The 27,927-nt window shown below is 35.2% G+C and overlaps 1 protein-coding gene across 2 annotated transcripts; it reads right to left on the bottom strand.

Annotated features, from left to right (window-relative positions):
• Window positions 1-240: 240 nt before the first annotated feature.
• On the bottom strand, window positions 241-27,319 carry LOC114940485 (homeobox protein unc-42). Of its 2 annotated transcripts, none has more exons than XM_029315186.2 (6): window positions 26,813-27,319; window positions 20,314-20,441; window positions 19,834-19,941; window positions 7,897-8,079; window positions 6,152-6,251; window positions 241-3,965 (listed from the first exon to the last, which is right to left on the bottom strand). In XM_029315186.2, exons 1-6 carry the CDS (start codon window positions 27,030-27,032, stop codon window positions 3,859-3,861), a joined length of 846 nt encoding a protein of 281 aa, XP_029171019.1. In that variant the 5' UTR covers window positions 27,033-27,319; the 3' UTR covers window positions 241-3,858. The 2 variants fall into 2 exon arrangements, with proteins under 2 accessions (XP_029171019.1, XP_029171018.1); XM_029315185.2 differs by lacking the exon at window positions 241-3,965 and adding an exon at window positions 5,610-6,022.
• Between the last annotated feature and the right edge of the window lie 608 nt (window positions 27,320-27,927).

The raw sequence follows: 27,927 nt of genomic DNA, 5'->3' as shown, positions 1-27,927 counted from the left end.
TTACTTTTTCTGCAATGAAGTATATTTTATCAATCATTTATCTTGTTTTCTCATATTTTTTTGAAATGATAGAAGCGCACTTTTTATGTTCTCAAAGAATTTAATTTATCTTTGGTATTCCAGGGTGTATACTCTCTGGAAAAATCTGGAAAACCTGGAATTTTCAAGGAATTTGAATTCTAAGATTTAAGTATACACCCTGTATTCTCTAGAGAATTCTAAAGATGAAGGAAAAAGGAATATTTTTAAATGTAATTTTTATTTAGGCTATGTACAACACATACGTACAATACGTGACCCTTGCTTAAAACTATGTTACGCTCGTCCGGTATGCATTTCCACTTAATTTTTAACTTGTCCTCTCAACACAATGTGATTTCATGTGTGATTTTGGATGCACGAGCCTATACGTGCCCACGCGTGCCATATATCTTTGTATTCACCTTTATATGTGTACACGTGTGTGTGTATATGTGTTCAGGCATGTATCAGTGTTAAGTACGTGTAAGATATGTTACAAATTTTTTAGGAACATTTCTCGTGGAATGCCGCGAACGATAATAATAAGGTCGCAGCGAAACTACACGAAAACAATGCGCAGTCGTCTGCAGCTTCATCTTCGAGTCAATATATTGATTAAACAGTTATCGAAAAATGACACCAATATAGACGATTGTTGACTGGACAGATTCCGAATATTACTGAAAGGCGCCAGGGAGAAGTCGAACGCGAATCGCGTGTTAATCGTTTGTATTTCGCTTTCTTTTGCATAAAAACTTTTGCACAGAAAGTTTCGCACGAATGTTTGCGATAAATTCAAACAAATAAATAAATGTATTATTTTATGAAATTTTTTCACACGTAAAAGTGCTTATTAGTATCTCGTAAAATTGAGCATATTTCACGAAATTGAATGAAATAATAACTAAACAATTAAATATAAAATATTTATATTTTTTAGTTTTTTTTTTTTTAATTTCATAAAACGCGTATAATCTTTATACATAGACGTTTATATTGAATATATATAATTAAATAAAAATATTGTTGATGAGTCGGAAATATAAACGGTTAAAACGACGAAAGCTGCGATTCTGCTTTTACGCGGGAAAGCATCCGGACGACGAACGATCGTAATAATTAACCGACTTGCGGCAACAGAGTGAATAATAATGCTCGTTCGACAACCGTCTCATTGACGATCCAATTTTCATACATGATCTGCTACGTTGTTTGTGATAATAATGTCGCAATTCTCGTTAATCATCTCAACGGCTGTGAATTATCTCGCGACATCAGGCAATATTTGTCTGATATTATTCGCCTGTCGATGCAATATCGTATTGAATATTACGAGCACAACATTGTTACACAGTATGATCCGTTAGCAATAATTAATTACATATTTAATCTTGGATGTGTGAGTAAGATAAGGTGCAACCCCATCTTTTGCATGTCAACTCTGTTCGGCTAGCAGATAATCAGTGACTTTATGATCTGTACGTTTGTCAAATGCCTATATACACTGATTTTGGTATCAATCAGTGAACTTTACAATGTAATTCAATTTTAATACTTTATTCATTCGGGTTTAAAAGATCAATCTCGATGCTATATGATGAGCAGAGAAGGGTTCGTTTTTTTTCATCTAAAAATCTAAATAATAATTCCTAAACTTGTCATTGCGATTCGTTTCGTTTCTGACGAATCTGGCACCGGATACTTTCTCAGTGTAAAATAAGTTTAAAGGCTGTTGCACACAAATTTACATAAATATATATAAGCGTACCGTACAATAACAATAGTAGTCTTGACGAACAAATCGTCCAGCATAAAGTTCCGTCAAACAATATCGTAAATTCATGCTAAACCTACCCCATTGCTCGCGATACGCTGATATATATATCACATCCCCGTTTTAATGACACGAATTTAAAAATATGAGCAATTCAATAACATTGTCAGTTATTCTTATGTCACTTTCACTTATAACTTTTGTCTTTATCTCACACTTACGATATTTTCTAGATCGAATATTATACACTTACAGTTAGTGTTTTACGTTTCATATGTTTTTTTTTTTTTATACTTATTAATGCAAAACGCAAAATCACATCGTTTTGTGTCACTTTTGGAAGGGTGGTGAGACACGTCCTTGTGTCGATTTGTGTGCAACGACGTCTAATCTATACGAAGGAGTGAGATTCGGTAATACGATTCTCGCGATGGGAAAACTCCCTGGCGCCTCTCAAATGTCAAACGCAAAAGCACTGTCAGATACCGCCGTCCAACCGCGCTCTGGTCTCTTCCGCCCCATGTTATCCAAAATCGTGGTCAACATAAGCACACAAATCAATGCCTAATATCATTCACTAAGGGTATGCTTACACTTTTAAAAGGACATTGAAAAATCGCATATGCTAGAGTATCTGCCGATTACACGCTCTCTATGTATCTATATCTTCGCCCTTATTTACAGTCCCGTCCTTTGTTCAACCCCTTCCTCTCGTTTTTCCGTCGATTAACGAAAGCGTGGCACGTATCGTTGTTAAGAGATTAACGAATTGTCGCGTGCAAGTGTGTTTAAATGTGCATTTGCGCGTGTCTCGCGACACGTTTGTCTTTAACGAAAATAATTAGAAAATAGACATCCGCTACACGTAAAAAATATACAGATCTTCAGCGACAAACGGTTCAATTTTTTTGTACACGCCAATCGCAGAACTATCGCTATCCGCGTATCCAAAGTATGGATGAGTCTCAGACATCGCGTATTTTCTCTTGAATAAGTAAGAAAAGACTGATCTTTCTCTTTTCGTATAGAAAAAGATATATACAATTTTTCCGCGCTGCGAGAAATATAGGTATAACAAATTCTCTGGCTGAACTTTCAGTTTTCAGAGTTGGTAGCAGAGAATCAAACAAATTAATAAATAATAAAGTACTTTGCTTATAATACGAACATTTCGAGTCATTTGCGATCAAATTTTTTCTTTAAATATTGTAACGTCAACAATTCTCAAACCTAAAACAATAAATTTCTCGAATTAAGTTTCACTATAATTTTATTTAATTAAAATTAATATATTAAAAAAAATATATATAAAATATGACAAATAAAACATTTTTTTATGTGCAGAGTTGCTCCTAAAATTAACTTTATAAGAATTTAAAAGAATTTTAATTCAAGATTTATACGAGAAAAGATCTACCAGAAATTTGCAAGAGATTCAAAAAAAATACGCGATATTAGAAATAATCTGTACGTCGATCGTAATACATTCTATGTCGCGGTAATCACACGAGCAGTCATAGACGAGAATTTAAATAAGTAGATGCCAATTGAAATTCTGCAACAAATATTTCTTTCGCAGCTCACATTCCGGATGCTGGAAATAAATGCCGCTATTTCATCATAGCGCTTAATCGAATTTAACGCCGCGCTTAATAATAATATTTAGCTCGCCCAAAACAATATATATAAATATATATGTGTGTGTGTGTGTGTGTGTGTGTATGTGTGTGACGAAATCCGAAACGTAATCGATGATAGCTTTCACGCGCGTGTATTCGCAATATATGCGAACCGAGCCCATTTGCTACAAAGCGAAATGCGAGGATGTGTCGCGAAATCAGGATGTCGATGCGGCCGATTAGCGATAACGCAAATAGATCATCATCCGTGTTTCTGCTTTTATCTCTTGCCTTTTTCATTTGCGAAACGGCGAAACGTCGATCGGGCTTTGTCGATCTCGTCGTTCTTTCACTCTTGTTTTTTCTTCCCCCGTTGTTCGATTATAAGTGTAACACCGGATTTTTGACGAGATCCTTGAATCGCCCTTCCGCCTCCGTTTACAATTATGTTTGATATTGTAACATGGGTGCGGCCAGGTTCGGGTGATGAGCTGTATTCATTCTCAGAGCCGAGATGCTCTTGTTGTACCATTCGTCCTCCGCTGACATCCCTGAAACGAAAAACACGTTCTTAGGCAAACCACGCATGATTTTTAAGGATTGATCGCCAAGAACCTATGTTGGATAGACCTGGCTTAGCAATCTTTCGATGTGTATTTGTTCTTCATTTTTTCATTATATTTCTACTCTGATTAATACCGTAATGATACGAAATTTCAGGTACATCAAAGTTATATTACAAAAATATAGATCCTACTATTTATTTTTTCTTCTTTCATATAGTAATCATAATAAATATTAAAATTTTATTTATTATATTTTTAGAGGATTATAATTTTATAGATGAATCTATATAGATTATACCTTTAATTCTGTCTTTTTATTCTATATCAGATTAGCACAAAATTGACAAAATATCTATTATATGTGAAATCTATTGTATGTTATATCGAAAAGGAAAAAGCACACACTATGAATTTTTTTATAAGAATTTAAAGGTTTGTATATATAAATAAAACTCAGAATTGTATAAAGGTTTCGGATCCAAACGCGGGTATCGGTGCGTCGTTTTCAAATTACATAAAAATTAATTTTCGTTGTAAATAAATAATGATTTTAATTTGCTTGGTACTTTGCCAAGACTTTTGGAAAACAAATTAAAATAATGATTTATTTGCAACGAAAATTAATTTTCGTTATATTAATTGTTTTATTTGATTGTAAAAATAGTTGCATCCAATTAAACGCAAACAGTAGCAATATTTTTAATAAATAAAACTCGCGAGACTATATTCTTTGAATAAATCGCCGTTGAATTTCCCTCAGCGCGGAGAATAGCGGATTTTTTTGTCTCCCGAAAGAATTTTCTAAGAGTGATTCGATTTAACGACTTTCCAAGGAGCTTTATCGAGTCTACTAATCGGTCAATTTGCTATCGCATTAAGACGTCAAGGAGAGAGGCGTTAAATCGTTAAGGAGAGGCGGCGAGATTGCAAGCGGAGCGGAGCGTAGAGCAATCGCTCGCTCGCTCGCGCCGAGCAGCCTCGAGAGGCAGGCAATTCGCGAATAGTCTTGATTCGATTTAAAAGCGATATTCCATCTCGCGCCGGAAATGGTGTAAGACGGCGCTGGGGGACGGAAATGGAGAAGAGAGCGTCTTGGAAGCTGGCGGGCAGAGAGTTCTCCCGTGCCCGGGCGTCGGATTCGCGCCATTTCCGCTCCGGATTTTTGCGGAATCATTCGATAACGTCGGGTCAGCATCCGCGAAAATCGTGCTGAAAGTCGCCAAGATACTGGACGAGAGAACGAAGCCCGAGCGAGGCATCGGAAAAATCGGTTTAGATCCGTTCGCGAAATCTTGCAGAGGAAGAATTCATATGTGTACAGTAGAAGGATAATAAATCGTGTACACGGAGAGAATTTTTCGTTATATTTTACCGCAAAATTCACTACAAATTTTATCATGCTTGATAATAAGCCGAAAATTGCTATGCCGCATGTGAAAATTATCATAAACGATTAAGCTGGATTAAAAATATAATTTTTAATATATTTTAAAATTATTGAAATTTTACTATATATTTTAGTCAAATTAAACAAACATATTTTATATCTTATTGTGATAGATATTATTTTTTATTGTGGTAAATATTTTAATCAGAGAAAACTCATAAAATTCTTTCAATACCATATTGTCCTACCATCGTGAATTTCAGGATAAATTCTAAGAGAAAATTCTCTTATGCACAAATTTTGTGAAGTTCATGCAAAATGTAGCATCGTTAAATAGCGCGTTCAATGAAAATTTTAATAATCATTATAAAATCGTTACAGATGACAATTGTCAATTTATAATATATTGGCTTTGCAAAATGTTATAATTTCTTTTCACATATCTGACGTTTCTAACGTCAGAAGTTCCTTGCGCTCTTTCCACAAAATTAGCTATATTATACTTAAAGCGCAAAATTATTTGTAAATGCAATTTCGTTTTAAATTGGATATTTTATTTTACTTAGAGCACTGCAAATATTGGCTATCGAGAACGATTTCTGCAACAATGACGCTCGATTTCCGGCGAAAAAGTTGAGCCGGTTACCCTCAAATTCTGGAATTAAAGACATTTGCATGATCCTTGACCTAAATGAGAGCGCAACACGCGAACCATTCATGTCGCTCACTTTACGCACATGCTCGCATATCTAAAAGCACTGGCGTTGCATTATTTATGACTCACCCATTGCATCTTGTCGCATTCCGGTGACGGCCGACATATTCGACGCTGAATGCGACATGGAGAACGGCTGGGTCATGCTCGGATAAGACGTCGTGCCCATCTGAAACACGATACGTAGCGATCAATGACGTTGATCATTTCATCCATGATTTTGGAAATGATCAGACGTTCGGATTTAGTCGCGAATTTCGATCGCGTTCCTTGAAACACGCAATTTTTTCTAATCAGATTATACCAACACCCTGTTAAAAATTTATTTGTATTTGTTCCGCGAAGAATAGACGCGCGATTTTAATGTTGCGTATAATTAATTTTCGCGGGCGTACAAATGAGCAAAAATGAATTCTGCGATATCAATGAAATTATGAAGTTACACGTGCGCGGTTTGAGAGACTGTTCTGAAACAACGGGAAGAAAGTAATGCGGTAATTAACGTGTATGAAACATAATTATCGACTATAAGTCGCTCTTACATCTCCACTCGCTGGGAAGAGGGCAAACGCGGAATCGAATGTGATGAGGGGATATATGGTTTCATTATAAAAATTAAACGCATAATATACGTTCGGAACTCGATGGAAATTAATAATGCGGCGCGGTGTCTATTTCCTGACCGTAATCAATTTTACAACGTGTTACGTGATCCTACGTAATATCACAATTATTAAGTACAATCTGATGAAGATAGAAAGAGAAAAATTAGAGTTTCTCTGAACTGAATAAAGAAATTTTTCATCGACGCTTTTATTAATTTTATTATAAAAAGCAACTATTAATTATAAAATTATTAATTATAAAGGAATTATCATTTATTTTTTATGTACATATATTCCTTTACCATTATACTTAAATATTGTGTATGTGTTATGCGTGTGACTGGTATATTATTATTATTAAATGTTTCCAAAATCCTAAAATGAAAATATTAACTGCGGCAGAAAACTTTGTACGTTATTTTCTTGAAAATTTCGAGAGAAAGAAAAAGACAAATCGGTGTTAAAGATTCATAAATAATATGTCTTTTTTTTTTAAAAAAGAAACCGATAGACACGCTCGCGAATTATCGGCTCAATTAAAACGGTAGGCATTCGGTAATTCGGCCGACCCAACTAATCAGCCGAAATGCAATTTAGCTATATCGACCGATAGCGATGCGCCGGACATACACGCTCAGGTGCACTCCAATTTAATACCTCGGTTAAAATCATTAACGAGAAACGCATCGAATTCATTCGCAATATGTGAACCTTCAAAAGCGGCCAAAATCCACCGTTGTATCGAAATTCTTAGGTAAAATTGATGTATACATTTTTTTTCAAATAATCCCTCGAGAGATCGCGATCTATCCATTTATCACAATATTTTCATCTGCTTCTCTAACATGACCAATCGCACGTTGAACAGCGAATATATATCTCGATGAAAAATGCTCATAATAATTTGTCCCAATTCGGGCACAACTATTAATTTCCAAAGATTTTAATCTCTTTAGTTTGGTTTGCACTAAATTAATAAAGTTCGAAGTAACTGCGCGAGATAAGAGTAAGATGTATCTTAGGGGAACACATCTTTTGTAACTCTCTTTTTTTTGTATCATTTCGTTTACTAGTAATTTGTTTATATTATTTACTTGCCATTATCGAGGGTGTATCTTCGCGTTGAGTGTATTGGTGAGCGTGCAAAGCGGCGGGTATCGATAATAATGAAATTTCGGAAGCGTCCTGCGCGTCGTAAGGGAGCCTCACCTGGGGATAACGATTTATGCCATTTATGCTGTTGTGAGGATGGGGGTAGGGTTGATAACCTCTGCTAGCACCAGGATAGATATTCCTCATCATGGCACCTTGGCAGGCGGGAATTGGTGTCAAAGCCTTCTGCAGTTGCTTCTCCTGCTTCCGGTATTTCGCTCTTCTGTTCTGGAACCAAACCTAGGCAGAAACAAAATTGCATGAGCGAACAGGTGCAACCGTATATGCATTAACAATATTTCAATGATTAGTGCAATTAACTATCTTAATTCCTTTGTACGTGTATTATTATTGTTCCGACTATTAGATTCGAGCTGTATATTACTATAATAATTATTTTAATTGATCTAAATTTAATTAATAGCTTTTATGAGGCAGATAAAGAGAGTTTGAGATAAAAGAGTTTTGCATTACAAATAATTTTATATTACACAAACAATTAATGGAATATATACATTGAAATTACGGTTTTATTTATTTATTTTTTTTTTTTCAATATATAGTTTCGCGAAATATTATTTATTCGTTTGAAATCGCTCCGAAGCGACCTATACATGAATTGTTCTGGGAGCGCTTCAATATGTATCCATCTAGAATCAAAGCAGAAGCATATAAAGATTCGATTTCATGCTTTACAAATTATGAACTCATTTCACTCTAACTTCTCTTTCTTTCTAAAAATATTAGTTTTATACATTTTCGCGAGATTTAAAACATTAAAGGATTCAAACATTAAAATCCGCAAGCTCATTTAATATTTGAATCCTTTAACATTTTAAATCTCGCGCAAATATAAATATATAATCTACACTATTATATACACAAGTTTATATAAAACGAATCATATGCTTCGAGAAATATTGAATACTTATTTACAATATATTTGTAATAAAATGGCAATGAAAAAGTGAAAAAAGTAATATACAAGCAAAGCTTAAGGAGTGCTTAAGGATGAACTTAAGCACAAGTGAGTTAACAATAGTCTCGCGATGAAAAAAATGTCATGGATCTCCTGGGCCAAAAAGCAGGCTTTTTTTCCCTCTTACCTCTAGGAACCGATCCTAAGTTTATCCCCGGCAACCCAGGGTGGTTTACCTATCGCCATTTTGCATCGAGCAATTTCCATTGTTTCGCGGGATTAGTAAACCCATATTGGGGCTTGCCTGAGCCGCCACCGGCGACTCACCCCGGCATCCACTGGCGCACGTTTCCGCACCCCGGCCCACTACCCTCTCCCTCTTTCTCTCTCGGTACCTCATCCGCGTCCACCCCCGTAACTCCCAACAATCTCCACCCTCGCGCCCCTACCCTGCCGCCCAACCAACCGACCCCTCTTTTCAACGGCCCCCGCCAGAAAGAGAAAAGCCTGCGGCTTCTCGTCCCGGGTCGGGGTTGTTTCCACCCTTACCGGTGACGTCACCGGCGCCACCCGATTGGCCGCCGCCGCGGCGGTGACGTCACACCAGGCTCGCTCATTGGCCAACACGTTTTATCGACATTTCTACTGTGCACCCTCTCTCATCGCCGCAGAAGTGGGTGACATGAACCGGGGTGGCTCGAACCGGGTCTGTTCTCTCTCAAACTCTCACCCTCTCCGTTTCTCTCTCTTTCTCCTTCCCTCTCTCTCTCTCTCTTTCTCCCTCTTTCTCTGTTATTCTCGCGTACTCTCTGCATCCTTCTGCCTTTCTCACTTCCCAGCTCTATCACTCTTTGTGTGGAAGCATGGCGTTTCCGAAGAGTGTCTTGTAAAATATCCGCAGCAATGTTCTTGTATCAACCCGAGTTTCCCTTGTACGTGGAGGAAAAAATCACTACGTGTTCTTAGAAAATAAAGATGAATTTTTAGATTTTTTATTTTTGCCGTTAATTTTTTAGAGCTGAATAGTCTCATCTTTGCTCAATTTATTGTAACTTTATTCTCGATTATTTTACTACTTGGCTGACATACTATAAATTTCTTAAAAAAGAAATTTACACACACACACAAACGTGCATACAGACATATATAAACTATTTATAAATTAAATCTAACTTGTTTAAAATATGCATCGTTAATTTTATTCATTAATATTTTATAATTATAATTGTCTTTTGAGTATACCTTGATTTTCGTATATGTGTAATTTAATTAAATCGATTTATTATTTAATTCACAATGAAAAAAATGTATAACGAATATTGCAGTTATCGACGTACACAAATTAAATAATGAAAAGAGAAAAAAAATTAGAAATAAGAAACTTTGAAAAATATATTATTTATAATTATTTTTATTTCTGAAAATATTAAAAATCAGAAATGGGTTTACTTAATTAATTCAAACATTTTTTCTAAACGTTTTATACGAATCAATAAAAAGTTTATTTTAGCTTGAAATACAAGAAAGAATTTTATAACTATTTTAATTAATCATCTCTCTCAGTTAATTAAAAAGTAATTCTGATGCTAATTTATTAATTAACCTAGTAACATAGCATCAAGCAGCCTGGCGCGATAAAGGTCGTCACCTACGTCAAGATCTATCTCGCGTTAATCCACGCTGAAGAGATCAACACCTACGCAAGAAATTAATAGTTCATCAGCAGTGGGGTTATTTCCGTAATGATCTTTCTCTTATAATACATCATCATGTCTCTGGACAGTACGCTGAGTTTTCGTACAAATATTAACTTGCAAATTTTGACATATGTTAAAGAGAATGTAAAAAAAAAATTTTTTATACACCCCCACACAAAATACTTGAAAAAAGTATGTCGATAGAAAAACCAATTTATATTTTATTAAATTTGTTTGATTGTTAATTAAACTATAAATAAATATAACAGGATTCGATGGTATTGAGTGGCAAACAAGTTTAGACAAGTAATTTTACAGTTACAATTGGATTTTAGATTACCTTAGATTTTACTTAGATTGCCGAATTAATTGGAATCAAAGGTCACGAGTTCAGCGAATCAATTTCGATTTATATTAAATGTCGGGAAATTGTTTAGAGAAATAATTTGTAATTCAATTATTTAATAATTATACACATTTACAGGTGCACTTTATGAAATTAAAACTCCCCAAAGTGAGACCATTAGTAGTCGACAAGTAGATGTATCCAGCCAGAATTATTGCGGAAAAATGGTTAAAGAATGTAAATATTAACAAATTCATATATATATTTTAATCATAAACGATCTTGCATAGGAAATTACGACAAATGAAGTTTCTGCAGTAGAAACATCTAGACACGCCGAGCGGAGTAATGGAATCTTATTTAGATTAAGTTCTTGCCGCGAAATTGGCTAGAATCCGGGATTACTTAGTTGAGAAAGACAGAGAGTACCCGATTCGGATATGAAATATTATAGAGAATCGGTGCGATTATCGGAACAATAATAATCGGGAATATTAATTCTGAAATGAATGAATCTAAATCTACGTCGAAAAGGATCGTCGAGGAAATTCGTGCAATCGTTAGATTACAGCGAAAATTATACAAGTTACCACCACGAGTTTGATACTTCTTTTTTAATGGTATTACATAAATTTGCAAATAAAGTGAAAGAAGCATCGCGGCGACGGAAACGCGCGATACACGCTTCCAAAGGGGTAAAGCCACATTTGAAGACTCTTAACAAAGGGCTTGATTAACATTTTCATGGCGAGCATGCATCGCTCTAACTCACATGTATGGAAATCGCGGAACGTGCGAGAGGCAAGTCGCATAATCAATCTCATCCGCATTGGAATTCTCACCGCGGGCCGATTTGCAATTGCATAAAACACACTCAGCTTTCGAATAATCTGGCATTACCGCAGATATATGTACGAGCGTATACCAGTCGAAGCTGCTAATTCTAAATACATAGAAAATATAGCACATTAAATATGTAGGAAAAAAAAATAAAATAAAATACAGGTATCAATCGAAACGCGGTGGTATTTTAAGGGCGCACGTTTTAAAAATATATAAAATAAATATATAAAAATATATATAGAATATCGAATAACATTGCAAATATTTTTTTTTAAAAACTAATAAATGTATTCAGTACATTTTACATAATTAAATCGCGTATTTCGAAAGTAAATCAAATTTAAAAGCTCGTTAAATCACCCGAGGCATGAATAGAAATTAATGCGAAACCTATTTTAACGAGATTTTCAAAGTTGGATTTGTATCCGTCAGATATACAAACAGAGCTCGATTGATTATCTTTTGGATCTCACATTTTCGCGAGGACGGTTTTCCAAAAATTTCCAATAAGAACTCGATTCCCATATTTGTCGCTCCCCTGGTATTTTTTTTTTTTTTTTTTTTTTTCGTATACGTGCTTGTATTTCCATGTGTCGTGTATATGCAAATGACATTGTCGACGCTTCGTTTAACTTGATACCGCGTGTTTCCCTAAAATCTAAAACGGGACGTATCTTCACTATCGAGAATACTGTTGCGAATAGATCATATCTATATGTGCATATATATATATATATATATATATATATATATATATATATATATATGGTTACAGAGAATTGGCAAAAAACTGTAGGTAGATTAGTTTGAAATTCGCAGTCGATTTTGGTTACCAAAAATAACAAAACGCAGACAGATGATTTTTTCGCCGGAAATATCACTTTTTGCGAGAGACAAAAGAAAACGACCACATAGTTAGTATTTAATGATTAAAATAAAATTTCCTTTAAAACGTACAAATTTGACTTTAACGATAAATTACATCTTTGGGTTTGTCGAATATTCCGTATCTCTCGATACCTTCGTTAAATCGTCACTGAGTCGAAACTTTCGACAGCGCTTCGTTTACCAGCCAATGTACATCCTACACACGCATTTACGGACGGGTAGAATAGAGGTTGCTCGAAGAGAGAGAGAGAGAGATTCGGTAAAAGGATGATTCCTTTTATTTTGCCTCCTCTCTAGAAGAGCTTTTCCAGAACATACTTGCGTGTTCGCGTCCCTCAAGGCGCGCACTCTGCAAGAACTGGAAAGCTAAGAGTTCGTAATTCAATAACCGCTCTCTCCCACTCTCTCTCGTTCTCTCTATCTATCTATCTATCCATCCATCTATCCGTCTCTTCCTTCTCCACGTTCACTCATAGAGAAAGATGGAGGGAAAGAGAATGAAGTAGAAGAGAGATGGCTATTCCACGGGGAGCGTGGCTCAAAATGTCTGCTACTTTGAGGACCGCCACCGAGAAAACTATCCTCCCTTGTATGCCTGAGAGAATACTGCACTCTGATAGCTAACCCACATACTGGCTCGAGAAAATGTGATACACGGGTAATGGCTTTCTCGTGAAGGAAAAAGAAGACAAGGGCGCGTAAGACCTGTTAATGTAATGATATACTATGCGCTTTTGCGTATCCGTTTCGGAAGTTATGGATACGACAACGTGTAATTAAATCCTATATGTGCGATATCCGCACAAAACCAACTCGAAAATCCAATCCTAATCTATTTAGAGAAAAACATTGCGAGTAAAAAAGCATATCATTATTATCTATTCTTCTTGGAAAAAATTTAAATGCCACAGTAAATTTTCTAATAATAATAAATATAAATTTCAAAAATTATAATTAAGTTTTATGAAAAAATGCATTCTAATGTGGCTGTCTTGTAGATAAGTAAGTAATGAATACATTATTTCTTTTAAATTTACATTTTTATGTACTTTCTTATATTTAAAAAAAAATATTATAGTAGTTTTTACTTGAACTTACAATATTTTTTAATACAACAATTAAAATAATGAGAAAGTTAGTTCAATCAATATTTTCGAACGCGCGTCGTTATTATAATTATTCATCAATTATTATATTCATATAAAAACGCGAAAAAATGAAAGAACAGGACACTTGTCAGTGATTTTTTTGCTACTCTCATAAATTTTCTTGTTTCCTGTCAGATAGGAAGCCGATTTTCTCATAAAATGCTCGACAGGTAGGTAGGCTTCGATCGGAAGTCGAATCGAAGTAAAAAGGTCGAATGAAAACTCGGCTAACTCAATATCGCGGAGCTCGGGGTTTCTCCTTTCTTTTTCCTCGGCATAATGGAATTTCTTGTGCAATGATTCGAGAATTATTCTCTTACCACGGGGTATTACTCCATTTTTTACTATTATTATCATTATCGTCATAAATACTTTCGCGATCCTTGCGTATATATTATATTAGTGACTTTGACGTTGAAATACATCGGAACATCTTTTTCGCGTTTGTCATTTTTTTTTTGTATTCATATACATATAATATAATATATAATTAAATATTTTGCGGCTCCAATCTTCCAATAAAAATTTTATTAAAGTAAAATCTAGTTTGAAACTAGTAAGAAATATACAGTTTCGCTCTCAATTTATTATCTATCTGTACAGAAATTAAAAAAAAAAAATAAGAAATAAAGACAATTTCATGCCATAACTATTCTATTTTCATTTGTAATTATCAAGCAATCATGGAAAACATTCACTCCGCCCAAGTGTTTTGCTTTACCTTCCTATTAAATTTATTTGCATGCTTGTGTACGTATACGTAGCAGCACATTACATCTTCCTACCAAGTTTCCTGCAAACCTCACTCGAAATGACATAAATGGACGGAAACGATCCTACACAAGGTGTACCGTGTTTCGCCTGGAAAACGCTCATTCAAGGTGCACTAATTCGCGTTTGCGCGTTTAGAGAAATTGCAAATCGCGTAGCGTTTGCGTCATCATCAGGGGTGAATCTATGTAGAATCTTATATTATATACAATCTCCTCGGGAAATCTTACAGAAAGATCTCTATTTCTGTTCAAAAATAGTTCAATTACATTCTTAACTATTTAAAAAATATATATATATGTATAATAATTCGAAAAAGTGTATTAGATATCATAATGTTGATAATTAATTATTGCATATATTAAGCAGTAATAATGTGTGCAAAGAACAATAAAAGGATGTAGAAGGATGTAAAAATATAATTAATAAAAGGATGTAAAAATATAATTAGATCTCTATTTCTGTTCAAAAATAGTTCAATTACATTCTTAACTATTTAAAAAATATATATATGTATAATAATTCGAAAAAGTGTATTAGATATCATAATGTTGATAATTAATTATTGCATATATTAAGCAGTAATAATGTGTGCAAAGAACAATAAAAGGATGTAGAAGGATGTAAAAATATAAATAATAAAAGGATGTAAAAATATAATTAATAACTCTAGATACTAAAAAGCTTTACGTTTATATACCGTCAAACATGGCGTCGTTCATCGCATATTACATGGAAAAAAGAAAATTACTCCGCCAACGCATCTCGAGAGCGAAATCCATCTCTCTTCTTTCTTTTTTTTTTTTTTTTTTTTTTTTAACGAGAGACCATCAATCGAGCAACGTCGTAGATGTAGCAGTCGTTCCTTTAAAAGCTCCCGCGCTAGTCACGGCATTCTGTTTCCTCAAAGATAGCGACACGGGCCGTGGAGGCGGCAAGGACGAGAGAGAAATAGACGGCGAACGAGGGTGGCAAAGTTGAGATGAGTTGGGCGCGCAGGGGGTTGGGTGACGCTGTACCGGAGGCTGCCATTATATCTGAGCCGCCATTTTAAATTGAATTTTCTCCACCCTAGATAGATCTGAAACGTCTCAGGCTTGCCGGGCTCGCTATTCCTTCCACTACGAGACGAGGGCGAGATGGCGTCGGTGGGAAGATGGGAAGAAACGTCGGGAGAAGAGAGACAAGGGGCCCCCTTTCTTACGCGGCCGCCATCCTACCTTTTTCTTCCACCGAGAACCCCTGTTTTGCGACGGATACCTTCCAAACCGGTCCCGCCGATTCCTCCAGGGGACGACGAAATTTTCCTTCACCCTTCGCGTTCGCGTAGAAAACGGTAGGAGGGTATTTCTGAATTTTCGCGATGATATTTAGGCTTCATCGATATCATTTTATATGATCTGATAAAATATAAAAAAACTTTTTAGAATTTTATTATTCAGAAATTTTATTATTAAAGTATAGGTACACAAAGAAAAAAATTCAGAAACAAATGGATAGTTTAAAAGCTTAATTTAATGCGTAAAAAATCAATCGCGATTCCTCCAAGGGACGACGAAATTTTCCTTTACCCTTCGCGTTCACGTAGAAAAGGCAGGAGGGTGCTTCTGAATTTTCGCGTTGATATTTAGGCTTCATCGATATCATTTTATATGAAATAGATATAGGTGTTGAAATTAATTTAGAAGTGAATGTTTCGTTCAAAAATATGATTACTAAATTACAATGCATTGGAAGTCTTTTTATATTGTATAATGCGCCGATAATTATTAACATAATTATTAACACACTGTATTTTTTTTACGTAATTAAATTAATTATATAAAGCATTTAACATCTGATAAAATATAAAAAAACTTTTCAGAATTTTATTATTCAAAAGTTTCTTTATTAAATTATAGGTACACAAAGAAAAAATTTAGAAACAAATGGATAGTTTAAAAGCTTAATTTAATGCGTAAAAAATCAATCGCGATTCCTCCAAGGAATGACGAAATTTTCCTTTACCCTTTGCGTTCACGTAGAAAAGGCAGGAGGGTGCTTCTGAATTTTCGCGTTGATATTTAGGCTTCATCGATATCATTTTATATGAAATAGATATAGGTGTTGAAATTAATTTAGAAGTAAATGTTTCGTTCAAAAATATGATTACTAAATTACAATGCATTGGAAGTCTTTTTATATTGTATAATGCGCCGATAATTATTAACATAATTATTAACACATTGTATTTTTTTTACGTAATTAGATTAATTATATAAAGCATTTAACATCTGATAAAATATAAAAAAACTTTTCAGAATTTTATTATTCAAAAGTTTCTTTATTAAATTATAGGTACACAAAGAAAAAAATTCAGAAACAAATGGATAGTTTAAAAGCTTAATTTAATGCGTAAAAAATCAATCGCGATTCCTCCAGGGGACGACGAAATTTTCCTTCACCCTTCGCGTTCGCGTAGAAAACGATAGGAGGGTATTTCTGAATTTTCGCGATGATATTTAGGCTTCATCGATATCATTTTATATGAAATAGATATAGGTGTTGAAATTAATTTAGAAGTGAATGTTTCGTTCAAAAATATGATTACTAAATTACAATGCATTGGAAGTCTTTTTATATTGTATAATGCGCCGATAATTATTAACATAATTATTAACACACTGTATTTTTTTTACGTAATTAGATTAATTATATAAAGCATTTAACATCTGATAAAATATAAAAAAACTTTTCAGAATTTTATTATTCAAAAGTTTCTTTATTAAATTATATGTACACAAAGAAAAAATTTAGAAACAAATGGATAGTTTAAAAGCTTAATTTAATGCGTAAAAAATCAATCGCGATTCCTCCAGGGGACGACGAAATTTTCCTTTACCCTTCGCGTTCACGTAGAAAAGGCAGGAGGGTGCTTCTGAATTTTCGCGTTGATATTTAGGCTTCATCGATATCATTTTATATGAAATAGATATAGGTGTTGAAATTAATTTAGAAGTAAATGTTTCGTTCAAAAATATGATTACTAAATTACAATGCATTGGAAGTCTTTTTATATTGTATAATGCGCCGATAATTATTAACATAATTATTAACACATTGTATTTTTTTTACGTAATTAGATTAATTATATAAAGCATTTAACATCTGATAAAATATAAAAAAATTTTTCAGAATTTTATTATTCAAAAGTTTCTTTATTAAAGTATAGGTACACAAAAAAAAATTTAGAAACAAATGGATAGTTTAAAAGCTTAATTTAATGCGTAAAAAATCAATCGCGATTTCTCCAAGGGACGACGAAATTTTCCTTTATCCTTCGCGTTCGCGTAGAAAACGGTAGGAGGGTATTTCTGAATTTTCGCGATGATATTTATGCTTCATCGATATGATTTTATATGAAACAGATAGGTGAAATGAATTTATAATAGAACGTTACTATTTAATCATTTTTTAATTCTATTCTGCAAGATTAATTTCGTTCAAAAATATAATCACTAAATTACAATCCATTGTAAGAATCTTTTTATACCTAATGCACCGATAATGACTTAACACACTATATTCTTCGCATAATGAAATTCATGAAAATATAAATCGTAAAAATTACTTTGCTAAAATGTCATGAAAAAAACTTACGGAATTTTATTTAATCACACAATTTATTCTTTATTAAAGTATATACGCAGAGAAAGAAAACTGAGAAACACAAATGCCAAATAAAATAGATAATTCAAAAGCTTGATTTATATAACGCGGCGTAAGAAAAATAAATCGAGGTATAGGTACACAATTTTAATTTGGAAAACACGAAAGTTTCCTTACGATGCGATGCGAAGCCGCCGTTTGCTCGAGAGTAACCGAGATCCACAAAATCCGCGAACGTTGATTACAGCGCGCGCTTTGCAGATTACAGGTAATTGGCCGATTCTGGGGCAGCCGCGCGCCGGAAAACCAGCGACTGGAAATGACATTTAAAACTGCGAGCCTCTCTCTCTCTCTCTCTCTCTCTTTCTATCTCTCGTGTTTGAGGTCGGAACGAACACAGGACCATCCGCCGCGCGGGTTGTGCACCTCCTCGCGGCGGACACTTTGTGCATCGGTTATAACCGGCGAGCGACGAGCGCAAACCGCGTTTTACTTGGCATCGCAGTTTAACAGGGTTAAGTCGCGGCGGTTCCCGGGCTTTTAACTCAAACAACACCCCGTTGCATTATATATCAAAAGAGCGCAACGCACCGGCGACTGTTTTAATATGTACCGCTCGCTCGCTCGGAATTCGGGACCGGGTGTACACCAACCCCGACATCTCCTCCCTCTTTCCTCCTCTGCCCCCCGTTCTCGCTTACCTCTTTCTCTCTCATTACCAAATCCTCCGCCCTTAATGTCATCACAAACCGCACCACTGTCGTAGAACTCACGTTTCCATGTCGAAGAAATTAAAAATTTCATTACTATAATTTTCCGCGAATTATCATTTTTTTTTTATTCGCGGGAATTTTAGTAGAGTATAGAATAAAGAATTGCGACTTTTAATGTATATTTTTAAACGCTCTTCGCTATCAGTATGAAATGAAAAATTAAAAATTTCATTACTATAATTTTCCACAAATTATCTTTTTTTTTTTTATTCGCGAGAATTTAGTAGAGTGTAGAATAAAGAATTGCGATTTTTAAACGCTCTTCTATATCAGTATGAAATGAAAAATTAAATCTATCTCAAAACTCGAGCGAAAAACCCCGATGCTGTACTATGAAAAAAGATTTTCGCGTTCAACGTTTTGACGTAAACCCTTCGATTTATTGAAAGAAGTGGGTTGAAACCCGTCTCCGACCCCTCTGATCAATTCCACAACCCTCAAAGAATATAGGGTGTCTTGGACCGACATTTGCGCGCGTAATTTCATTTTGTCACCCCACATGCATCTTTGATTCAATTACACAGTGAGTCACAGTCAAAAAGATAGACGAGAGATAAGTATGCCTACAAGCTTTTCGGCGCCGTCAACGCGAAACATAATCTTCATAGCAGACTGTTGAAAATTTATTCGCGCACTCAAACAATACCTGAGAAAAAAGATGCTCGTAACCAAAAGAGACACGTCAAATTATCCACAAGAGTCTAGAGTATAAAAAAAAATTCAATTTCACGCAGATACTCGAGTTGTAAACAATGTTCCAAAATTAATTAATTAATAAAGAGAGAGATGTGAATTATCTCTCGTTGTTGATTAAAAAAAATTATTTAAATTTTTGCTGCTAGAACGGTGAATTATAATTGAACGATTACTGATCTAATTAAACATCTTTCCATTTTCGAAAGATTGAGTCGAAAAAAAATGGTTTGTTTGATCTCTTAACTGCGAAGAGCAGCAAACTCACCTGAATTCTGGCCTCGTTCAATTTAGTGGTCCTCGCCAATTCCTCCCTGCAGTATATGTCCGGATAATGAGATTTTGCGAACGCCGATTCCAATTCTGCCAGCTGCTCCTGCGAAACAATTGGAAAGCCGTGGTAAAGGCCGATTTGAACTACCCGGCAGGAAATTTCGACGCGATACGAAAGATTGGGGCTAATCGAAATGTTATTATCGATCACAGGGTTCGATGTTCCTCCGCGGAAATGCATACACTTGTGAGAAATCTCGATGTGAAAAAAATACCGAAGACAAAAAGCTATTAATGGAAAGACATGTTGAAAATTACTCGAAAATACCGAAGACAAAAAACTATTAATGGAAAGACATGTTGAAAATTACTCGAAAATACCGAAGACAAAAAACTATTAATGGAGGACATGTTGAAAATTACTCGCAAGACTAGAAAAAAGTAGACATTTTGCAGATTCTTTCGACGTGCCAACCTGTGTAAAAGTAGTCCTGTGTCGCCGTCGGGCTGGTGTTGGACAACTAGCTGTTGTAGGTGTGTGGCCGATGTGAGGACTAGAGGCGCAGGGGTCGGGCTTTAACTTTTTAAAAGCTCCTTCTGCTCCTGCAAAAAAAAAGAGGAAATGAAATATTTAACATTGGTAAAATTTAATCATTTAATAAGATTTATCCAATCCAGACTTAAACTGGGATAATGTTTGTCTATACAGTCGATATGACGATAGATAAATTTCAATTTTATTAACATTGCATTAGTCAATTGTATTGTGTGAGGGTGTATAATTACGTCATAATTTCATAAATTAAATTATTCGCCGATTGCGCTTGAAATTATTTTAATGGCATATTAATGTGTATGTTGTGGCCATCAAATAATATATTGAGTAGCAAAATTGTATGTCGAACAAATGACATAATATAACAACGTATTAAATCGTTATGCGCTAAATTTTATCAATATTTAAAAGATAATCTCGCTAAATGATTCATATTGCATAAAATACGATCGGTTTTTTCCAAATTGTGCGTCAACTTGTGCAATTTTTTTCTCTTTAACCAATTGCTAAAAGAAATGAAGAATTATGCAAAACGAAAAAGTCTCGAAGGCACGCGAACAAACTTTATATAATTCCGCGGAATATTTCAATGATCACCTAGTTCGACGAGCGCGAGAGAGGCGGTTCTCGCGAAAGCGCGACACGTCGAAACTCTTTTCCGCGACTAAACCGAGTTACGTGAGAATTTTCCGAGGCCAACGCGATAAACAAACTCCGTTAACGATACTCGGTCATAAACGCGGTCAACACCCTCTGCGGATCGCCGCGTATATACACGTATTGTTCATCCGTTAGACGACGACGAGGACGAAAGAGTCGGACAGGAGCGAACCGAAACTCGATTTCCCGTATCGCTTTCATCCCCGGAAAATTCGATATTCCGTGGAAGGCGCCGCGATCCGCCGCACTTTCGACCTCGAGCGCGACAAGGTCCACGGCCGGCGTCGTCGACGTCGTCGTCGTCTTGGTTGACGCGGCGTCGCGGCGCCGGGGCTTTATGAACGAACGTAGGTACCTATACCCGGGGTCGCACGAGGTCCCGGGGTAAGCGTGGCGAGCGAAGTCCCTCGCACTATGCTAACTTGGTTAGGGCGTTAATGACCTAATCATGTTACATGCTGATTCAATGTTCAAGGATGAATGCTGTCCACTTTACATACCTTGCCCGGTTACCCGGTGAACGAGGAAACTCGGTCAAGTTCAGCGAAGAAGGCGAAGGGCCCTCGCGAGGCCGCTCCTCTTGCTCATTTTTCTCCGAGCGTTATTATTACGTTATTTTTTTTTATTAATTATTATATTCATTTTTTTTATTCAACCATTTTTTCTCCGAGCGTTTTAATTCTCGAGAAATTTTCGCACAGTTTTCATCAAGTTTATATTTTGAGAACGCGTATCAAATTTTTTTTCTTTTATTTCGAAACACAAGTGGAAAATCAAATATGTGTAGAATTTATTATTTTGAAGACGCGTATTAAATTTTGTATTTCTAAATTCGGAATACAAGTGAAACGTCAAATATGTAAGAAGGCGAAGGGCCTTGGTGAGGCCGCTCCTTTCGCTATTTTTTCTTCTAATGTTTCTAATGTTTTATTGTAATATTAATCTATTTTTTCTATTATTTATATTAATTTTTTTGTCCAACAATTTTTTCTCGGAGCATTTTAATTTTCGTCGAGTTTTTATGAATTTTATATTTTGAGAACGCGTATCAAATTTTGTATCTTTTATTTCGGAATACAAGTGAAAAATCAAATATGTATAGAATTTATTATTTTGTTTCGAAATTTTTCTAGCGCAAGAAAATGGAGAGAGATAGGAATTAAAAAAAATAAGAGATAAAAAGGATTTTACATTCAATCATATGTATAATCACGTGCAATTAAATTCTGAAAGTTGTGATAACGCGAACTGGAAGGAATACTTTGTTCCATTAAAAGTATATTCCATTTTAACGCAACAAAAAGCTCGTCCTAATTTTTTGTACATGAGTATAGATTGAAACGAGATTTTCATAAATGATACGAAATGAAATTAATGTCTCATAAAAGGTATCGGCAAAAAAGTGTTTTCCACGATCTTTATGATGTCGAAATGAATTTTTCCCATTAATTTACGATATATGACAATGGGATATCGACCCATTTACACAATGTATGATTCTTTTGTATAGTACGTAAAATATTGTTATAAACATTCTTCACAACTATTATTCGAGAGACACACACATATGAACTTATAAATATTGATTTTATAATTTAATTATAAGAAAGCAAAAAGTTTATTACTGGATTGTAAATTTAGATTCGTCAAATATATTTGTGCATTGCTGTGTTTCAATTTGTTCGGGATTTGAATCTGTTTTTATGCAATTACAGAGTTTTTCGATTGCAGAAAATAGGCAAAAAAAATTACGGTTGTCGGTTTTACATCTTTGATGTAAAAATCTGCTGAAAAATTATATCCTTGCAAACTATATTTGTTAAAACGAATACACTATAAAATCAAATATAAACATTTATCAAAAGAATTAAATATTATTACAATCAGATAAAATTATCTTACGTAATATAATTGCTGTTTGTAGTCATAAACTAACATTAAAAAATACATATATTATGGAAAAATTCTCTTAAAAAGGATTTGCTGCGAGTAACAAAAATCCAAATTAAAAAAAAGAAGTATGTTTTAATAATATTTATTTTATTTAACGATAAAAAGAAAGATATATATGTATAAAGATTTCTTTATATGATATTTGCTTCATATTTTATTAATAGTTATACTATTTCATAAACAATATTATGTATTACAGTGTTACTGGCTATTAGATATAAACCAATTTTCCTCAATAAAAAACAATTTTTGGAAAATAAACCTCTCTTTCTTTCTCTCTTATCATTTTCTTTTAAACGAGAATAAAATAATATATATTATGCTCTACAACCAGAGATCTCTTTATACACACATTTTAATAAAATTTCTAGATAATAGACAATATAAAAGGCGAGACGTTTAGTTATAGAAAATAAAATATTCCAAGCTTTTTGATTTTCGAAGCAGTTGAGAATTAATTTTTCCTCCAAGTTGATCAAAGGATCCGCAAATAAAAAATAATTCAATTTACATGTGTCGTATAAACTACAATACTATAATGTCTCGCGAAATAAATTCGTACGACCGGAGATGAGCAAAGCGGAGCGACGACAATAAAATGTCGGCAAAACCGTACGACCCGTTTCGCAGCCGAGTTAACCCTTTGTTAGATGAAGTTACAAGCTGTTCGCCGACAGGCTCGACGAAAGCGACACTCGAGAAAAGCTCGGGAAAAGGAGCGAAAGGGGCACATTGCAACATCTGCCCCCGCAGATTTCGGGGGCTAATTAGCGGTGATTTTAACGAGGTGACGCGTGGCGACGAATGACACGATTTACAGGATTACTGCTAATGCGATGGCCTTCTCTCGACCTACAGCTGCCGTCCGTCGGCATCTGCTGTCACGTTAGAACGCATTATCGGAAAGTGATACGTTTCCACGATAAAGCGCGAGAAATTATTCGGATTTTTATCTATGACAATATCGAATACTTCCGTCTACTACAAGTCTATTTCTCACTCAACGTCTCACTTTCTCTCAGGGATTTTTTTTTTAAATGGCTCCTTTGATTTTTAAATATAGTTTTAAAGAATATAAAACTTGTTAGTTTTATATAAAGTATATATTAAAATATACATTATTATATTTAAAAAATACTTCATTTATGTTAACATTATTATGTATACTAATACTATTATGTATAAATTATGCTACTGAATTATACACGTTTCTTAAAAAAGCGATACGTAATTTTAAATTATTAAAATATTTAAAAATGACAACTGATAATCTTCTTCGAAATATTTAAGATTGCACTTTTAGAATATTCTGTGTATGCAATTGATTTGTAGAAAAATATCAAAAAGCGAGAAGAGAAAGATATCAAAAATTAATCCAACAAGTGTGAAAAGCCTTAAGCTTTTGAAATACCAGATGCCTAAATAAAAAACCTTTCCCTTAATTTTCTCTCGCAATTACTTACTTCAAATACAGTTTGATAATTTCAAGTTTAATTGTGAAGACATTGAAAAATTGAAAAGTAGCTGTAAAAATGACGACACATTTCCTCCTCATGAATAATGATCGGATAGTCCAAATACTCGATCTCGACGTTCGATATACTGTTAAGAATGATTGTATCGCCAGGGTATAATCAGAGTGTGTAAGGGGCGAATACGCGGAACAAACGAATTTGGAGGCTGACGACGTTACGGGTCACTCGACAGGAGCGGAACGCGCCTTTTAAGGAGGATACGGGAACCGCGCGCGCAGAAGACCGTCGCTCGAGTACTTTTAATACCCGGGAGAACGCGCGAGGGGGTTAACGACATTAATTTTTCCCTCCACCGCCGTCCTGTCCTCGTTTTATTCCCGTTATCTCTTTTTCCCTCGTCGCGAAGCGGCCCGACGCTGTCGGGATTATCATTTGCATGAGAATCCCGCGGTAGTCTCACTTCGTTTCCGGAAACCCTGACCTTGAAGGGTACGGCGGAATGCTGGATATCGCGATTTGCAAATCGGTGCCACCGCGTGAAATTCACATTCACGGGCATAATAAGATCGAAAAAATTCCAACGATCGTCGCGCTACGACTACAGACCTGTTGAACCTCATACGTCAATTTAAGCGTCCGATCTCTTGCTTAGAAAGAAAGATGCATTAATTAAGAATTCAGTGTCAATTTTAATAAGCGATTAATCATTCCGTAAACGATTTATAAAATCTTGTTAAAAACGCTTTGTTTTTTTAACGATATAAAAAATGTATTACATTAAAATGAGACGAAGTTTATTTCGCGCTTTATTCTAAATTAATAATCATGTAGTAAAGTGTTTCTAATTAATTCGATTAATTTGTTTTGGAACTACGCGACGATTAAACGCGTTGACGTTTCGAGTGGACGAAACGCGCGTTATGAAATACGAGTCGCGATATACAATAACTAAAATGAGAGGGAACGAGAGAGACGAGTTCTTTTATTCGAGTCTTTCGACTCGCCACTCGTTCAAGCTACGTCCGACGTTTCGAGCCCACCCCATTAGTGCACCCTCGGTGCTAAGCTCTCGTAAGCCCTACTAGCACATAATAATAGTCCGCGGAACAGGTACCACCATATGTCTAGCCCACCCGATCCATTGTCAACACTCCGAGTTGATCGCCAGCGTGAACGCGTGCTCGGGGCTCAACAAGCGGAAAATGCGTCTATCTCGAGATAGCACGATGTCCATTTTTCTCGACGGGGTAAAAACGCGACACTTTGAAAAAGTATATCAGATTACAGAATACCCAAAGTAACGTCTTATATTATTTAGAAAAAATTGTGCGTCAAAGAGACGTCGAAATAATGATGACAAATGTTAAAATAATTTACTTCCCTCGAGTGTTATAATATCATTGAAATTCATTATAAAAATATATATTTGCGTTTAAATTTCATGAAAAAAGATAAGTAGGATATATAATTTTATATAATGCAATATATATATATATATTCCAATAAATATATTTATGTAAAATAAAAATTATCATTGATATTTCCAATTGAGTTCTCGCAATAAGAAAAAATATAGTCAATGCACGTATTCTAATTTTTTTCAATCGAATAATTGCTCACTTAAATAAAGCCAAGAACTTACTCCTCTAAAAAAATTTTCTCTACAACATTTTATTCGCAACATAGAACATCTATTCCAATAAATGTGTTTATGTAAAATTATAAAAATTATTACGATATTTCCAATTCAATTCTCACATAAATCAATAAAAAAAAACAGTCAACACATACATTGTAATCTATCTAATTAAAATAAAAATAAATAATCTTTTGAAGAAACAAAAATATTAAAATAAAACATGACACATTAAATCCAACATGAAATTAAATATATGTTCAATGAACAAAATAGTAATTCAGTTGGAAGATTTAGCGAAGGTAAAAAATGTTGGTTCCAGTGTACTCGAGCGAGAAACGAATAAGCATGAAATTGAATTTACTTTCCTCGAGTGTTATAATATCATTGATCTTCACCATTGAAATTCATTATAAAAATATATATATTTGCGTTTAAATTTCATAAAAAAAGATGGCCGTGTATTAGCCAAGAAAATAGCTTAATATAACTCTAAAATAAGTAATTGATAGAATTCCATTCCGAAGATCGAAACATTATCATTGATTTTCATCATTGAAATTCATTATAAAAATATATATTTGCGTTTAAATTTCATGAAAAAAGATGGCCGTGTATTAGCCAAGAAAATAGCTTAATATAACTCTAAAATAAGTAATTGATAGAATTCCATTCCGAAGATCGAAACACTCACCGACAGTCGTGGTAGCCCCGACGCTGCTTCTGCCAGGAGTCGCGGCGGGCGTCGGCGGGCTCGCCTCCAGGCCCTGATGCACCCCATAGAGACCGAAATCCTGCTCATTCGAGCTGGCGCTGCTGCACTTCCTCTTCTCCTGATTGTGATTCAGGTGGAAGCTGTCGTTCTCGACCAGACCGACGCCGAGGAGACCCAGATTCGGCCTTAACTCGTCCATCAACTTGTTCTGGCCGCAGTTGGCGGCCGCCGCCGCGGAGAAGTTGAGCTGCCGGCTGAAGATCGCCGGGAAGATGTTGAATTGCTGGTGATCGAGGCTGAGGGCGGTCGTCGGCAGGGACGAGCCGCCACCGCTGCCGCCGCCGCCGCCGCCTCCGCCGCCGCCGACGGAAGTACCGCCGACGGAACCGACGCCGCCCGCACCGGGACCCCCGGTACCTCCGGACAGATCGTTAGCCAGGGTGATGCCGGGGTGACCTGGTCGAGGTAGCTCGTACTGGTAACACCTGAGCGAAATCGCGGCGATCTACGAGGACATCTTCCGACGCGAGCGACTACGATGAGGGCGCTATCCCTCCTGGTGATGTCGAGGGAGATGCTTGAAAAATCCAGAAGAAACTTTGGCTCGGTGACTTCAACGAAGGGCCGAGTCGCGAGGAAAAGGTATGTGTTTCCTCGGTTTAGGAGACTGCTCGCACTTATTTGACGACTTATTTGGAAGGAATAATTTAGCTTGTTGTTGTTGTTGTGTGTTTATAAACTGTCCGAGGAGATCAGTCGAGGGATTTTAACGATCCCTTTTCTTCGAGCATTCTCTTTAGGTAACACTTGTGCGGTACACAACTTTGGTATCACTATTATGGTTAGATTCTTGTCTTCGAGCGATAGTTATCGCATAATAAATATCGGAGCGAAATCCATTGATGTGTACGTGTGTGTCGATTAGTTTGCAAAAAATCAGGATTGATTAATTATGTATAAAATATTGCTTATCGATTTAGTGTTAAATTAATCTATTATAGATTTCAACTACTAATTCAATTTTTATATAGTCTTTTTAATTCTTTCAGAAATATACGCCTGAAAGATTCGATAATTAATATTACAATTAGATT

This window comes from Nylanderia fulva, unplaced genomic scaffold (genome assembly GCF_048542155.1).
Source record: "Nylanderia fulva isolate GAGA-0341 unplaced genomic scaffold, ASM4854215v1 Scaffold5, whole genome shotgun sequence".
NCBI classification, from domain to species: domain Eukaryota; kingdom Metazoa; phylum Arthropoda; class Insecta; order Hymenoptera; family Formicidae; genus Nylanderia; species Nylanderia fulva.
This window is presented reverse-complemented; position numbering and strand designations above follow the sequence as displayed.

Coding starts and splice junctions, on each gene's coding strand:
- LOC114940485 (XM_029315185.2), bottom strand. CDS start 27,032: ATGGACGAGTTAAGGCCGAATCTGGGTCTCCTCGGCGTCGGTCTGGTC. Junction 20,442..26,812: donor CGGGGCTACCACGACTGTCG/GTGAGTGTTTCG, acceptor TTTTTTTTGCAG/GAGCAGAAGGAGCTTTTAAA. Junction 19,942..20,313: donor ACAGGACTACTTTTACACAG/GTTGGCACGTCG, acceptor ATTGTTTCGCAG/GAGCAGCTGGCAGAATTGGA.